This window comes from Pseudorca crassidens, chromosome 9 (assembly GCF_039906515.1).
Source record: "Pseudorca crassidens isolate mPseCra1 chromosome 9, mPseCra1.hap1, whole genome shotgun sequence".
NCBI lineage: Eukaryota > Metazoa > Chordata > Mammalia > Artiodactyla > Delphinidae > Pseudorca > Pseudorca crassidens.
The window spans coordinates 89,688,228-89,704,797 of NC_090304.1; the positions used below are offsets into that span (position 1 = coordinate 89,688,228).

The 16,570-nt window shown below is 41.8% G+C and overlaps 2 protein-coding genes across 4 annotated transcripts; one reads left to right on the top strand and one right to left on the bottom strand.

The window, feature by feature from the left end:
* Nucleotides 1-1,464: 1,464 nt before the first annotated feature.
* TIMM8B (translocase of inner mitochondrial membrane 8 homolog B) lies at nt 1,465-3,506 on the bottom strand. The gene is made up of 2 exons (XM_067751020.1): nt 3,350-3,506; nt 1,465-1,863 (listed from the first exon to the last, which is right to left on the bottom strand). Exons 1-2 carry the CDS (start codon nt 3,431-3,433, stop codon nt 1,696-1,698), a joined length of 252 nt encoding a protein of 83 aa, XP_067607121.1. The 5' UTR covers nt 3,434-3,506; the 3' UTR covers nt 1,465-1,695.
* Nucleotides 3,507-14,794, top strand: SDHD (succinate dehydrogenase complex subunit D). Of its 3 annotated transcripts, none has more exons than XM_067751018.1 (4): nt 3,507-3,659; nt 6,246-6,362; nt 9,044-9,188; nt 13,796-14,794. In XM_067751018.1, the coding sequence occupies exons 1-4, from the start codon at nt 3,617-3,619 to the stop codon at nt 13,959-13,961; spliced, it is 471 nt and encodes a 156-aa protein (XP_067607119.1). In that variant the 5' UTR covers nt 3,507-3,616; the 3' UTR covers nt 13,962-14,794. The 3 variants fall into 3 exon arrangements, with proteins under 3 accessions (XP_067607119.1, XP_067607118.1, XP_067607120.1); XM_067751017.1 differs by having other exon boundaries at nt 3,510-3,668; XM_067751019.1 differs by lacking the exon at nt 9,044-9,188 and having other exon boundaries at nt 3,510-3,668.
* The last annotated feature ends 1,776 nt before the right edge of the window (nt 14,795-16,570 follow it).

Sequence of the window (16,570 nt, forward strand, 5' to 3'; positions counted from 1 at the left end):
GGACAGGGTCTGTGGCTACACTCAGTATACCCCTAAACATGGTAATTGGATAGTAAAAGGTTTTCTAGTTCCATTGTTTATTGCTTAAATGCACTTGTGTTCAGAATTATTTCTTCAGTTCTCTTAGGTAAGTCCTCAACCAAATGAGGAAGAATTAGGCATTAGTTGTGCTAATGGTGCTCTGAACAGGATTCAGGGCAGCAACAGCTATTTAAGTGTTGTCTTCCTTGTTCATTTCTTAATCTGTTAATGAACTTTAGATTTTTCCTGAAACTAGATTGAATCAGTTCCAAAATGAAATAGGCTTCTCAGGGACATATCCGTTTCTTCCTAGTCTGCCTTTGGATTAAAGCACCAAGCAGAGACCTTGTTATTTCCCTTTGCTATATACTGTGATCCCTACTATGTTAATTCTTAAGAAACCAAAATATCACTGGAAGAAGGCTGGCAGAACACATGAATTATTTTCATTACAGCAGATCAAGTGACATTGTTTTTTCTTGGTCGTCACTTCATGGGTGAAGTAAAGCTTGAAGGCGCAGACTTTTGGTCTTGGTCTGCCATTCATTGGTTATGAGGTCCGGAGCAGGTAAGTCAACCTCCCTGGCCTTACTTTCCCTATGTGTAATACAGAAATACTTCATGGTAGCATGACTGTACAACACCAGCAATAGACTATGACAACATTCCATGAGGTGATAATATTTTGTAGTTCTTAACTATTAAATTTGTTCTCTTTACAGAACAGATTTCTAATAAAATGCTTAGTCATAAAATACATGGTTGGCCAGAGGTTCCCTATCCCTTGATTATAAGCAGGTGCTACTTTTTGGGATATTTATTTGAAATATTAATACTTTGGTACTCAATTGTTGATGTCCCATGGTGCGTATTTTTACCTTTGGGATTATTAGTGGCCCAAGCAGGGATGAATAGTCTATATAATTACTACCTCTTAACCTAATGCAATTCTTTTGTTCTTGGAGCAAGTGAAATCTTCGTGGGAAGGAGTTTTTTTTTTTTTTTTTTAAGCATAGTTTCTGTGCTATTAAAGTACTGATTCTAAGCACAGACTCAGGAAGATGGGCCATTGGAACAAGGCTTCTCCAGGAAGTTGGTTCTGTTTGGGTCTTGACCTTCCCTTCCTCTCATACTAGCAGGCCTCTTCCCAGTGAATACACATTTTGCCTGTTCTGTTTTTTGCCATGTTTACCTTTTCTTGGTCCTGTATAAGCAATAAAGCTGTTTTCTGTTCTTCACCTTTCTCAACCCCAAATTCTCTTCTATGCCTTAGGGTAAGGCTTTGATGGTTCTTCCAGCCCCCTTAAATATGGCTTAGGGTGGCTCTTCAAAACCTAAGATCTCTCATTTGCACTATTGGCCTTGGAACATAGTTGTTTCTAATGTTCCTGCCAATCAGAGATCTATATATTAAACCCTAAAATGGGATTTAAAAAAAGAGAGTTGGAGAATTCACATTTATTGAATAATTGTTGTGATACAAGATGGAATTTCTGAATTCCCAATAAATAAATTTCACTTTTTGAACATTTGATCTCTTACTTTTTAGCACCAACAGGCTTGGTAACAGCCTGAAGTTAACCTGACAATGGGTTGACAACATTCCCCTGCTGGCCCTTCAACCTGCTTAATAATAAGTCTTTTGCTTCTTCAGTCATTCTCCCACGGGGTGGCCTACTGCCCTCCTTTCTGTACAATCTGGGCAAACCGACTGGTGATAGCAAGAGTAGTGTCAATGAAGCGGTCCACACAGCTGGAGAGACAATTTTCTGTGCGAGAGTCTAGGCGATTCCCTGGCTTCTCCACACATTTATCCCAACATAACTCCATGAAGTGATGCACCTAAGAAGAAAGAAAAATAGTAACAACTTGGGGTCTGCAGACAGGCCTAACTCTATGAATTTTCTTATTTCCTTCCCATTTTTCTCATTTTCTGTCACCTGACTAAACTATTCTTTGACTCTCTCCTCACTTCTAATTTGTCACCAATATGGACCAACTCCTCATCCCTACATTGAAACAATCCTTTTATTCTCTCCTTTTCTATTTTTCTTAGTAATTAAAAAATATGTACTTTCCATCAAGTCACCCTAATGCATCAGTTTCTCTGTTAGCCACTGAGGGCACTCCCTTATTTAACACCCAACCCATCTGTTTCAATGAGGTCCACACACAGCATACTCAACTTGACTCTCAATACTCCTCCCTAAAGATTTTTCCACAGTTTAAATTATTACCTCCTTGAGAGCACTGCCTATTATTTTCTAATTGTGTCACTTCCTTAGTCAGATAGAAAATCTCAGGCAGGATTAATACCTTCTTTTATATTTCCAAACTAGCACCAGCGTAAGCTGGGAGGCTATGGTACCAATTAATTCCCCCAAACCACTGCACTCATCTCATTCTAAACCTATTCTTAAGTAGTTCTTAACCTTTTCGGGGTCATGGACATATCTGAGAATCCGATGAAGGTTACGGGCCCAATCTACAGAAAAATGCACACACAGGCACAGAAAATGTGTGCACTTTCATAATGTTCAGCACCCAAAGATTTCTAACCAGGGTTCTTGCTACTTATATTCAGCGAACTCTCCCCTTCCCACCCCCTCCCCCCTCCTCCCAACACGGGGGAATAACCATTTACCAAGGGCTTAACTACTCTGGGAGGCTGGGTACTAAGCAGTCAATCCTTTCTGCGGTCCTAAAAGATGACTATCACCTCCGTTTAAGAGGCACGGTTAAGTAACTAGGTTTAGGGTTAGTCATGCAGCTAGAAAGGGGCAACGCCGCGGTTGGAACCATGCTCCAAAACTCTTGTTCTAAACTAACAGTCTAGACCGACTACTTCAGAGCCCACCTTGATCCAATAATGCTCTACTGCTCTATCGTTTTCCAATACATTATTGCATATGATCCTCGATATCCAGTGAGGCAGCGGGCGACTGCGAAACCAAGACTTACAGTGGACGGGCGTTTTGTCTATGGGCACGTGCCCTGTAAGGGGCAGAGGCAAGCTTAGAACCGGAATCTTCCGAATGCCAGCCCAGAGAGCTCACCGCCAAGCTAGGCTCCCGTGCCTTTGTGTCGCCCGCGCCTTTCTTCGCTTTACACCTTCTCTTTCCCCCCACTACAGCCTTGCTTAGAGGGTACCTGAGCACTACGGGTCACCAGCGGCAGGAGAGACTCGTTTCTTTCGTGAGCAGAACCGGGCGCAGCAGGCACGGAGCATAGGGCGGCCGCACCGCCCCGCCACCGTTCAGAGCTCCGCGGGTACCCGGAACCTGTACTTCACCCTCTTTTCTCTTCACACTGGTCCCTGTCCCCGCACCTGTGCAGTGAACTGCGCCTTCTGCTGTTCCGCCGCCACCAGGCGCTGCAACTCCGCTTCATCCGCCTCACCCAGCTCCGCCATTGCCTGCGTCGAGCTCGGGACCTTCCGACGAGCTGTGTGCGCATGTGCGGCGGGACCGAGCCAATACCGACTTCCGGTTCACCCGGCGTTTTCCGTTTCCTCGTTTTCTTTCGGCGTTGCGGGTGGATGTTGTCATATGACTGCTTCCGGGTTGCTGGATGACCTTGAGCCTTCCCGAGCGACATGGCGACTCTCTGGAGGCTGAGTGTCCTCTGCGGTGCCGGAGGTGGGCGAGGTGAGGGTCCTGGCAGCCGGAGGTGCTTAGGGGGAAGGGAATGCGGTGAGGATTCGTCTGCTGGGCGGTGAGACCTTTTGAGCGGGGGTGGGGTGGGGCGGGGCGGGGGTGTCCCTCCTCCTTCCCTTCGGCAGCTCTGGCTCCTGCCGAAACCACGGCATCACCAGCGTTGCCTGCGGGCCCAGATGTTTACCCGAGAGCATATCTCCCCTGCTCTGGGCTGACGTGGTGATGGGGTAATTTGAAAGTTCTAGTCTTGCAGAGGCTATTCACATGAGTTCTCTTTTTCTCCCCATTGGCTGTTTTTAGAGTGCTCCCTCCCTGAATCGCAAAAGAGTGTCAGGGTCAAAGTCCCAATCCACGTCTTGCCTATTTCCCTTGGAGTTGAGTTCGATAATTATAGAAGTGGGCATGTGTGTTATACCAGGCACTGTAGTATGGTTGGGTTACAAATGTGAAAAAACATAGTTCCAGCCCTCAAAGAGTTTTCGTTTTTGTAGAGAAAACACATATAAGCATAATGTAACATAAAGAGAAAACTGTGCAGTAAGTAAATTGTATGCCAGTCCAGAGGAAGAATATATTAGCTGTGTGTTTTGGAAGGATCACCCTGTCTGGGTTCTTGAAGGAGGTGTGCCTGATTTGAGTGTTGAGGGTAAGGAAGGCCACAGGAAGAAGGGCATTACAGTTAGGGCTACTGGGATGAGCAAAAGAATGATGAAGGTGTAGAAACTGCTTGTTATGAGAGAAAACAAAACAAATCAGATATTAGAGTGTGAAGCGCAAGATGAGGAGTGAGATGGTTCTGGAAAGGTGAACTGAAGTCAAATCACAGAAGAACTTGTCTTGATTTGGAGTATGCATTTTACTTCGTGTGAAGGGGAGCCCTTGAAAGATTTGACACAGATTTGCAGTTTACATTGACCACTTTGGTAACAATGTGGTAGATGGCCATCATGGGAAATGGGGCAGGCTGAGACATAAGTCAGGGAGACGAGTTGAGACACTGTTGTAGCCGTGTTGGCAAGGATAGTGAGGTCCTGAACTTGGAAAGTTGTACATAAGAGAAGATTGTCTCAGGAAATGTTAGGAGATACATCAGTATGATTTGGCATTTGACTGAATTTAGAGGGAATGTCCTACATGACTTCCAGATTTCTGGGTAAAGTGAAAGAGTGGCTGGGATGTCATTAAATAAAGTGGTAAGCATGTAGATGGGGGGCAAGTTTAAATGAGAAAGTGAGTTGAAGGGTGATTTTAGTTTTTGCCATGGTAAGTTTGAGGACCATGTGGGGTATCTCAGGGGAGAGGCCTTCCAGGCACTTAAACTTCTGAAACTCTGGGGAGATATCAGGCCTGGGGATACAGAGTTGGGTTTCATCAGCTTAAAGGCACTAGAAGTTGAGTGGACAAAATGTCTAGGGGTGGGCATAGGAAGCAAGGAGAGCAATGGGCAGATGATGGAATCCTGGGCAAACATTTAAGAGCGGCTGCAGAGGAGAGAATCAAAAGGAGAAGCAGAAGAGAGTTCTTTCAGAGAAGAGAAGGGAGGAGAGGCCACCAGTGCCACGTGATGCAGAAAGCCCAATAAGATGAAGACTAAACCGTGTCTATTGGATGTGGCTACAGGAGACCATTGGTGACTTACTAAAGCAGCTTTGGTGGGGATAAAGACGAGTTTCAGAGTTGAAGAATGATAAGGAAATGAGGAAGTTGAGGTGATTTAGACAACACTTTAAAGAAGCATGTTTGGAAAGTGAAGAAAGGGAGCAGGGGAAGAGCGCATGGGCATTAGAGGACATAGGATCAAGGGAAGTGTTAATTATATTACATCAGTTGAGGGAAAATGGTCAGTAGGAAGGAAGGAGAGGTTAAAGATACAGGAGAAAAATTACGTTTTATCGAGTGCTTATAACATTCTGGGAATTATGCTGAACATTTTACATATATTTTAAAATTTTCAACGGAGTATTATGAAGTAAATACCAGTATTTTCATTTTACGAAAGAGAGGACATTGACTCTTGGAGAGCCTATTTAACTTAATTGCTCATCGTCTCACAGCAGCATTGGTAGGGTTGGGTGTACCTAGGTCTGCCTATTTTTAAACCAAGAGACAAGATCTAAAAGAGGACAGAAAGGGATGGGTTCAAGAGTGCAAGCAGAGAAATTGATCTTGAAAAGGAAGATGGTATTTCCCAAACTAGACTGAATTCCCTGAAGACAAAGACTTTGTCTTTTATCTCTCTTGCTATAGTGCAGAGCATAATCTTGCATGTATTAAATGTTTGTTGGATGAATAGATGAATAAATGGGAGAAGAAAGGAGCTGTAAGTTATTTTTTTTAATTAGTCAAAGTGAAGCCCTTTTATGTAAGTGTTCATTGATTTTTCAATATTTCCATGGCTACTTAGTCTAATCTCATAGCAACCCAGTGAAATAGACGCCATCCTCATTGTACAGATGAGTTGGTCATTCCCTGTTTGGGGTTAAATCGCTTGCCTATGGTCATTTAGAAAGTCTGTCAATCCTGTTAAAGGAGAGGTGCTTATGATCCCCCTTATGTCTCTTTCCTTAGCTCTCTTCCTCCGAACCCCAGTGGTCAGACCGGCTCATGTCTCAGCATTTCTCCAGGACCGATCAACCCCAGGATGGTGTGGAATACAGCACATTCACCTGTCACCCAGCCACCATTGTATGTCCATCTTCATCTGGGCTGATTATCATGCCTTTGGCAGGACTTGCTGTCTCTGAGAGGAACTCTTGTGTCCAACTCTGTCAAATGAAGACCTAGGCTACACCTGGGCACACAATGCTAGCATGGTTGAATCATGCCATTTACACTCATACAGAAACTTCTGGTCTAAGTCTTTTTAAATTTTTTAATTTTTTGAAAAGAAAATAGTTCTGTGGGAAGAATCTGTTCAATATAGTTTAGTTACTTTTATTTATGTAGCTAATGGAGAGGAGCCAGATCCAAATAATTTGGCATAGTAGACAGTTTAAAAAATCATGCATATTTATAGCTGTAATTGACATGCTTATTTTTATTTAGGTTGATATTAAAATCATGGCATTTCTTGGATGAATACTGTTTAGGTATTAAATCTTAGAAAATCTGTAGGTGAATAACAAGTTAACTGTATTTTCATTTTTAAAGTCTAGAAAGATCAGTATTTTACAGAGAAGACTTCTTTTGATTCTTAAGTCTACCAGTTATAATTGCATCTGAGTTATGAGTATTTAGGCAAGTATAGTTTTCCTGCTTTTTAGAATTACGTTATCTTTGAAAAGTTTTTGTTTCTGAACTTTGTTCAGTTAGATTTAGCAGAGTGGTTTTAACTTGGGGTGCATGGGACTAAAGGAAGTTCCCCCAAAGTTGTATACACAGTCTTTATTTTTTAAATTTATTTATTTATTTATGGCTGCATTGGGTCTTCATTGCTGCACACAGGCTTTCTCTAGTTGTGGCGAGCAGGGGCTAGTCTTCATTGTGGTGTGCGGTCTTATCATTGTGGTGGTTTCTCTTGTGGAGCACGGGCTCTAGGCACGTGGGCTCAGTAGTTGTGGCTCGTGGCTCTAGAGCGCATGCTCAGTAGTTGTGATGCCCGGGCTTAGTTGCTCTGCGGCATGTGGGATCTTCCCGGACCAGGGCTCAAACCCGTGTCCCCTGCATTGGCAGGCAGATTCTTAACCACTGCGCCACCAAAAAAAAAAAAAATTAAAAAAAAAAAATTTTTTGGCCATGCTGCGCAACATGTGGGATCTTATTTCCCTGACCAGGGATCAAACCTGCGCCCCCTGCATTGGGAGCGCAGAGTCTTAAGCACTGGACTGCCAGGGAAGTCCCCCTACACAGTTTTTAATGTGTGTATCTATGTGCACTTTTCCAGGAAGTAGCTCCATCCTTTTATTAGATTCCCAATGGGGTGTGTAACCAAAAAAAGGTAGAGGCTCTCACAGAGATGTTTAAAGCCCATTTTATTTTCACTTGTTTAAAAGAAGTTTTCAGGGACTTCCCTGGTGGTCCAGTGGTTAGCAATCCACCTGCCAGTGCAGGGGATACAGGTTTGAGCCCTGGTCCAGGAAGATCCCATATGCCGCGGAACAGCTGAGCCTGTGAGCCACAACTGCTGAAGCCTGTGCATCTAGAGCCCGTGCTCCGCAAGAAGAGAAACCACCCCAGTGTGAAGCCTGCGCACCGCAATGAAGAGTGGTCCCCGCTCACCGCAGCTTGGATGAGAGGGCCCGTGCACATCAATGAAAACCCAGTGTAGCCAAAAATAAATAAATAAAAATAAATAAGTGTATAAAAAAATAAATAAAAGAAGTTTTCACATTCCATATTTATTTTTGGCTATTTATAAGTAACGGAACAGAAGAAGAACCATGACCCTAAAAGTTGACAGTAGAACTTTGCTTCTATCTATCTATTTATTTATTTTTGGCTCTGTTGGGTCTTCGTTGCTGTGGGCGGACTTTCTCTAGTTGCGGCGAGCAGGGGCTACTCTTCGTTGCGGTGTGCGGGCTTCTCATCACGGTGGCTTTTGTTGCGGAGCACAGGCTCTAGGCACGCGGGCTTCAGTAGTTGTGGCACATGGGCTTTGTTGCTCCTCGACATGTGGGATCTTCCCAGACCAGGGCTCGAGCCTGTGTCTCCTGCATTGGCAGGCAGATTTTTTTTTCCCCCCCCGGTACGTGGGCCTCTCATTGTTGTGGCCTCTCCCGTTGCGGAGCGCAGGCTCAGCGGCTCCGCAGCATTTGGGATCCTCCCGGACCGGGGCATGAACCCGTGTCCCCTGCATCGGCAGGCGGACTCTCAACCATTGCACCACCAGGGAAGCCCCTGGCAGGCAGATTTTTAACCACTGCGCCACCAGGGAAGCCCGAGAACTTTGCTTCTCTTTGAGTTGGCTGGTTTAATTTTCTTTTGGGAGGATTTTTAATATTACTTTACTTACTTTGATATTACTTTACTTACAATATTACTTTACTTTTGATTAGGTGTAAACAAAAGAGTGATGTTTTAAAGGAATTCCATAGGTGTCACCAACTTACATTCATAAGGTATCTGTCTATTACACTGAAGTCCAAGATTGGTAATTCTGCAAAGATATTTTGTCCATCTTCTTGCCTATAAGCAAAGTGGATCTGTCTTCTGATTAACATATGTAGGTGTTGAGACACCCTGTGCTGAAAGACTTCAAAGAAAGGAGATTGCATCTCTCACTTACCTTTATCTTACCCTGTTTATGCTCAGAGTTAAGTCTTCCATGCATTCTGTTTGCCATTATGTCAGTGGGTTATTTTGTGGCAAATACTGAGATGTGTGTTTCCCCCTGCAACTCTTATGAATCTCGTCCTTCCTTTCTACAGCTGGTTCCAAGGCTGCGTCTCTCCACTGGACTGGTGAGAGGGTTGTCAGTGTTTTGCTCCTGGGCCTAATTCCAGCTGCTTATTTGAATCCTTGCTCTGCGGTGGACTACTCTCTGGCTGCAACCCTCACTCTTCATAGTCACTGGCAAGTACAGCAGTCCTTTCAGTATTACATTGTCTGCTCAATTTGTTTGCTGTGAGCTTGTCTCACTATTGCATATGAGGGAGAAGTTGGTTGAGATACTGAAGATCTGAAGAGAACCTTAAAACATATGTAAACTATTTATATGCCCAGATTTATGTATCCACATGCCTATTTGATGTCTTCGCTTTCATATCTGTACACATTTTGAACACAGCATGTCATAAAACTGAGTTCCTGATCTTCCCCAGATCTCTTCCTCCAGTATTCTTGCCCATTTGAATTAATGACGTTTCCATTCTTCTGTTTGTTCAAGCCCCAAACCTGGTCATCATGCTTGATTCCAGAAGTAGTCTCCTAACTGGTCTCCTGTCTGTTCTCAACACAGCAGCCCCTGTGATCCTGTTAAAATATTAAGACAGGTCCAGACACTCCTTGAAACCCTTCATTGTCTCCTAATCTTACTTAAACTAAAAGGCAGAGTTCTTACAGTGATCTACAGACTCTATATGGTCTTGCCCCCTCTTTCTTTCTGTCACATTTGCAACGATTTTCTGTCACATTCACACTGGCTTCCTTGCTAATTCTTGAACACACCTGGGTCACTCCAGGCCTCAGGGCTTTACTCTTACAGTTCCTTCTACTTGAAACTTTTCCTAGTTATGTACTTGGCTTGTTGCCTCATTTCCTTCACATCTTAAATGCTACCTTCTCAACGAAGCCGTCTCTAACGACTTACTCAAAATTGCAGTCTCTCCCAACATTCCTTATCCCTCTCCCCTGTCTTTATTGTCTCAGTAGCACTTATTTCATTCTAATATACTTTATAATCTGTTTATCTTGTATATTTCTTGTCTCCCCTCACGAGAATGAAAGCACAGATACAGAAAATCATAAGAATCAAATCTATGACTTAGTGAATTATTATAACAGTAATACCCCCCAGGTCAAGAAATAGACCTTTGCCACTTACTGCAGGAGCCTCTTCCTTGTGTTGTATCTCAGTCATAATGGTTCAACATCCCCCCACCAGAAAAAATTTTATCCTGATTTTTATAGCAATCGTTTTCTTACATTTCATCATAGTTTTATTACCCAAATGTGCATCACTAGACACTATAGTTCAGTTTTGCTCTTTTTAAAAAAAGAAATGTAATAGGAGTTTTGACTGTTTTTATTTGTTGTTGTATCTTTAGTGCCTAGGGCAGTATCTCACACATAGCACTAAGTAAATATTTGTCGAATGGATGAATTTCCAGTTTTTATTTATTTTACCCAGTGTAGTTTGTTAGACTTTCTAAGTTAATGAACCTTCTAGAAAGTTTGTTAATAACAATTGGGTTCCTTAAGTTGTCCCTTTTATGTTGTTTTGCAAGGACAATATGCTGTCATGGGTGGGGGAGGTTTTTTTTGGATTGTTAGAACTGAAAGCACTTGGGGGAGTATCTTAACCAACCCTATTGTTTTACAGTTGTAGAAATTAAACCCCAGGGAAGTTAAGTAACTTGTCAGAATCATTTTCTAGCTAGTATTAAAGGTGATTTTGCTTACCTAGTTTTCTAGGGTTGGTTAGAATTACCCTTTAACCAGATAGACCTCTCACAATAAAAGATTCCAGTTGCATATGGAAATACTAGCTCACAGCTACAGTAGGATTTCTCTGATGTGTGTTTCTTGAAAGGAGATCCATCTAAATCGGTGAAAAATCAGAATAAGAGATAAATCTAAAAAAAAAAAAAAAAGATAAATCTAAAGTCATACATTTTCTTTTTTGGCCGTGCTGTGTGGCATATGGGATCTTAGTTCCCCAACCAGGAATTGAACCCGTGCCCCCTGAAGTGGAAGTGTGGAGTCTTAACCACTGGACCGCCAGGGAAGCCCTAAAGTCGTACATTCTAAAAATTACGATTGACTTCTCCAATTACCTTACTGATTCTCTCTTCGTTTTTCAAACATACACAGAAAAGACTTGAAAGAATTGTCTATAATTGTGCACTAGTTCCTTAGCATCCAATCTGCTGGTTTTTTTTTTGGCGGTACGAAGGCCTCTCACTGTTGTGGCCTTTCCCGTTGTGGAGCACAGGCTCCGGACGCGCAGGCTCAGCGGCCATGGCTCACGGGCCCAGCCGCTCCGCAGCATGTGGGATCTTCCCGGACCGGGGCACGAACCCGTGTCCCCTGCGTCAGCAGGCGGACTCTCAACCACTGCGCCACCAGGGAAGCCCAGCAACCCATCTTTTTTAACTCACATTAATTGGGCTTTTTATCCCAACTGTGTAACTGAAGTCATTCTTATCAAAATCACTAAAGACCTTCATTTTTTCCAAATCCAGTTGTCCATTCTCTGTCCTCCACTTGAAACTCAGCAGCATTCAACTTAATCGACCGTTCTCTCCTTAAGTAAATTTTCTTTGGCTTCCTAGATGCTATACTCACCTTGTTTTCTTCTACCTTACCAGCTGTACTTTCTCAGTCTCCTCTGTCAGCTCCTTTTCCTCTTGTCTGACCTCTGAATAATAAAGGTCTGACCTCCAGGCTCATTCTAGGCTTTTTAAAATTTCTCTGTTCACACACTTTTCCAAGGTGAGCTCAGATCAGACTTCTTTTCCTGAACTGCAGACTTGTATTTCCAGTTGTCTGACCGACTTATCCACTTGGATGTCTAATAGTCATCCCAAATTTAATATTGCCAAAAATCACTCTTTCCGCCCCCCCCCGAAATCTCTTTTGATTTCCCCTCAAAACCTCCTTCTCTCCCGTTCTTCCCTAATTCAATTAAATCTTGTTGTTCAAGCCAAAAATCCTGGGAGTCATTCTAGGTATTACTTTTTGTCTTAACCCCACAACCAGTCCATCAGCTTGCGTTAGTTCTCTCCTCAGAACGTAGTCTGAGCCAAGTTAAGCCAGCAGCCTTGCCTAGGCTACTCCGGCTGCTTCCTAACTAGTTTTTTATTTCTGTTCTTGCCACCCTTCTGCCCGCACTGTCCTTTCACCACATATAGCCAGAGTGACCTTTTTAAAAGGTAAAATTACATTTATCCAAAGAAGATATGCAAATGGAAAATAAGCACATGAAAAAATGCTCAACATTGTTTGTTATTAGAGAAATGCAAATCAAAACCTCATTGAGATACCACTTCACACCTTACACTTTATACCACTTTACGCTTTACACCGACTTTACACATCATTGAGATACCACTTTACACCACTGTACACTTTACCAGGATGGCTGTAATCAAAAAGATGGACAATGATGAGTGTTGAGAAGTGGGAGTCCTCATATACCTCTGCTGGGAATGTAAAACGTTGCGGCTACCTTGGAAGACAGTTTGGCAGGTCTAACAAAAGTTATTATAACAGAGTTATAATATGAGTTAACAACAGAGAGTTGCTATATGACTTGACAATTTCACTTTTAGGTGTATACCTACCAAAATTGAAAACATATGTCCCCACGCACACAAAAACTTGTACAATAATGTTCATAGCAGTGTTATTATATAATAGCCAAAGAGGCGAAACAGTCCAGATGTGTCTTAATTGATGAATAGCTAAACAAAATGTGATATGTTTTTACAAAGGAAGATTATTTGGCCATACAAAGACTAAAGTGCTGATCCGTGGTGCAACATGGCTGAACCTTGAAAATGTTATGCTGAGTGAAAGAAACTCAACACAAAAGGCCGTATATTGTATGATTTCATTTATGAAAAGTGTCCCAAATTAGCAAATATGTAGAGACAGAAAACAAATTAGTGATTGCTTAATGGGCTAAAGGGTACAGAGTTTGTTTCTGATGAAAATGTTCTGGGATTAAACAGTGATGGTGTTGCACAACTCTGTGTGAGTACACTAAAAGCCACAGAATTGTTAATTTTATGGTACATGAATTATATCTCAATAGAACTGTTACTTAAAAAGTAAAATTAGGTCACTGCTTACTTTGGTCACTGCCTACTTAAAGCACAGCTGTGGTTTCCCGTTGTATTTCGAGTAAAATTCAAACTCCTTGTTATGACCTTCAAGCCCCTATGCGATCTGCCCCTGCCTTCTGGTCTCTCTCTTCTCCAGCCACATAACCTTTCTACGATTCCTCAGAGATGCCAAGGTCATTGTTACTTTTGTTTGGGGTGTTCTTTTCATTCAAGCCATCCTTTCTAAAATATTTCTTCATAGCACGTATGTACTTTTTCTTTCTCTTCACTAAAATGTTTGTTCCATAAGGGCAGGAATGCTGTCTTATTTGCTGTACTCTCAACATCTGTAACAGATTCTGGCACATATCTGCTTAATAAATTCTTTTTCAATTAATGAAAAAGTCTGTAGGCCATTTGTTTGGGTTTAAAAATAAAAAACAAAATTTTATAAATAGAGTAGGAATTAGTTACTGTCTTTGATATAAACGACTCGAAAATTGAATCTGAAGGATAGGAAGGTGTCTTTATTGTTAGGGTACACTTGATTCCTTCATTTTGGTTTATGATTTTTGTTACCATGAGTTGCATTTTGACTTGACTGATTATTTTTTTTGCAGCCAAGTTAACCGAATAGCCTTCTAACATCACTTGTGGTTTTTCATTTGTACTGTGATTTTTTTTTTTCTTTAGGGGCATTGGACAAGTTGTTACTGACTATGTTCGAGGGGCTGCGTTGCAGAAAGCTGCCAAGGCAGGCTTTTTGGTGCTCTCGGCGTTCACCTTTGCTGGGCTTTGTTATTTCAACTATCATGATGTGGGCATCTGCAAAGCTGTGGCTATGCTGTGGAAGCTCTGACCCTTTAGACTTAACACCTTGAGAATTGATTGTACACCTGCTTGCCTCTGCTATGTCATGCCATTTCAACTCACAATAAGAAGGAAATAACAGATTAGTCTGCTGGTAAACCTCTTCTCCTAATCAGCCAGTTATGTTTAGAGTTTAATCTTTGAAGAAAGATTTGAGAGAAATTGTATCCAAGAAGTTGTGAGACTGAGTTTTGTATTCTGGAGAGTTAATGGGGTGTCTCACAGCTTCTCAGAAGACTCACAGTATAACTAAACATTATATATGAGCCTTTGCCTGTTAATTTATCAGACATTTAAAGGGAATTCAGTTTTATTACTCTCAATATTTGATCAAACTTCTGTATTTGCCCTAGGATGATGGAGAAAGGGAACGACTGTTAATTCATAAGTAAAGACTTTGCAGAAAATTAGGCAGTGTTTTGTTTTTGTAAACATCCCCCCCCTCTTTTCAGTCGATACCAGTTACTGATGGTTACGTGTCCTAGGGAGATTTGAAAATTAGAAATGCTGATATTTCACATTACTGATTTCTAGATCCTAGGAAGAAGAACCTGGAGAGTTTCTGAATATAGAGAAGTTTCATGTAGGGAGGAGGTCCCTTTATAGATGTTTCAAATTGTTACAGGTTCTAAATGGAGACCTAATCCTCAAATGTGTTTATTTTACTGGTCCTAAAATAATCTGTTCACAAATATAAAATTGTAAGTAATAAGTTGTTGTTTTCCCACCGTGGGAATCTCTAATGTGAAAATGTATTCTATGAAGGTAAAGTTTTTTTAAAAATAAAAATGCTGTATAATAAAAATTTATTCTACTCTTTTATGTCTTAATTGTCCATAGTTTTATTCAGTAGAACTGAGTGTCTATTGCATCTATAGCACGGAAACAGGACTGAGTTAGGTAAATCAGATACAAAGTGCTGTAATACAGAAAAGACTTACATGTAATAGGCAGAAATATACTGAGTATAAGTAGTTTGGTATGAGGAAAGTAATAAGATTAAGTAGTAGGAATCAGAATTAGGTCCAGATTATGGTGTTCTGTGGTTGCCAGCCTTTATATTCAAATTTTATACTGTATGCAGTTAATCTGGTCTTAAGGGATGAGTGTAATGCATGATGCTTTCATCTAGCAATGTAGATGAAATGGGAGTTGGTGCATTTCACTCACTGAGGACCTTACTGGATAACTGAGGCAAACTATCGAAGGGGAGCTGGCTAGAAGGGTAAGTGTTCATGCTGGAGGTTAAAGATAAGGTCCCCTTAATGTGCCTACAACCTTGTAGGATATTTATTAAGGGTTTAGGAAGAGGTGGTTAATTCTGTTTTGGGGCAGGTTAAAGGTTTCAGAAGGGGGTGATGCCTGAGTAGCAGTAGTTCACCAAGGAGTCATGGTGGTGGGCCAGTCCGCCTTGGCAGGGAGGAGTATTTTATTACTGACTTGATTTAGAATTGGTGGTTCATTATGATGATAAAAAAGCGGACTGACCTTTAGTCAGTTTTGTTATTGTTTTAAAATTCTCTATAGTGATCCCCCTTAGAGTCATTCCTTACCACCCCCCCACTGCTCCCCCATCCCTCCAGCCCCCAGTACACCACTGCTGTCAAATGGAGTGGGGAAATGGATTTTTCCATAGAGTAGCTATCACCAATACCATCAGATCGTAGTTTGGCTTTGGAACGGTGTCTAATGCTAATAAGCTTCATTAGTTCATGATTGAATGTTAGAGTGGAGGCTGGTTAGAGTGGACCTGCCCCACGTCCTGGTCAGTTTTGTAATTAGGTTGGAGCTGAGCTGTCACTTTGGAAAATCAGTGGGTTGCTGTGAGTTGCTGGAGCGGCAGCGAAGATGAGGCAGGGTCTAACAGCAATAAGACGTTTCTGAGGTTAGGCAGGACATGATCAGAATTGTGCTTCAGAAGGAATTTAGGCAGCATTAGGAAGGTTGATGAACTAGAGGCAGAAGGATGTATAAGAAGATAGAGGTAGAAGACAGTGACAGTGGAAAGTAGGAGTCAATTTCAAAACATATTGTAGAAGTCAACATTCATTTGGTAGGTATTAAGTATCTTGTGTAATTGGCACTGTGCCAGGTACTGTGGCTAAAGAGGTAGGAATTTCTCTCCCCTTAGAAAGAATTCATAGTCTAATTGGGGCAACAGATAAATGATTGCAGTACAGTGTAATAAGTGCAAGAATAGTTAAGCACATTGAGCAGTGATGTAACAAAGGGTACAGGAAGAATTTGCTTGCAAGTTTCATGGGAGACAAGAGTCTTGACCTGGATTCTGAAAGATAAGGAGCTGATACGAGGCCAAGGAAGCTGGGGTGAGGTGTGAGGAGGCTAGAGGATGGTAGATAGACCAGGCAGAAGATTGCACGTGATTCGGTACGATTGCAACGTAGAGAGGGACTGATTGTAGAGGACCTTCTATGCCATGGTAAGTAATTGAGAGAACTGAGTCACTGAAGATTGTTAATTATGCAAATGACATGGTCAGATGTATATTTTATTTTTTTAATAAATTTATTTATTTGTTTATTCTTGGCTGCGTTGGGTCTTCGTTGCTGCACACAGGCTTTTCTCTAGTTGTGGCAA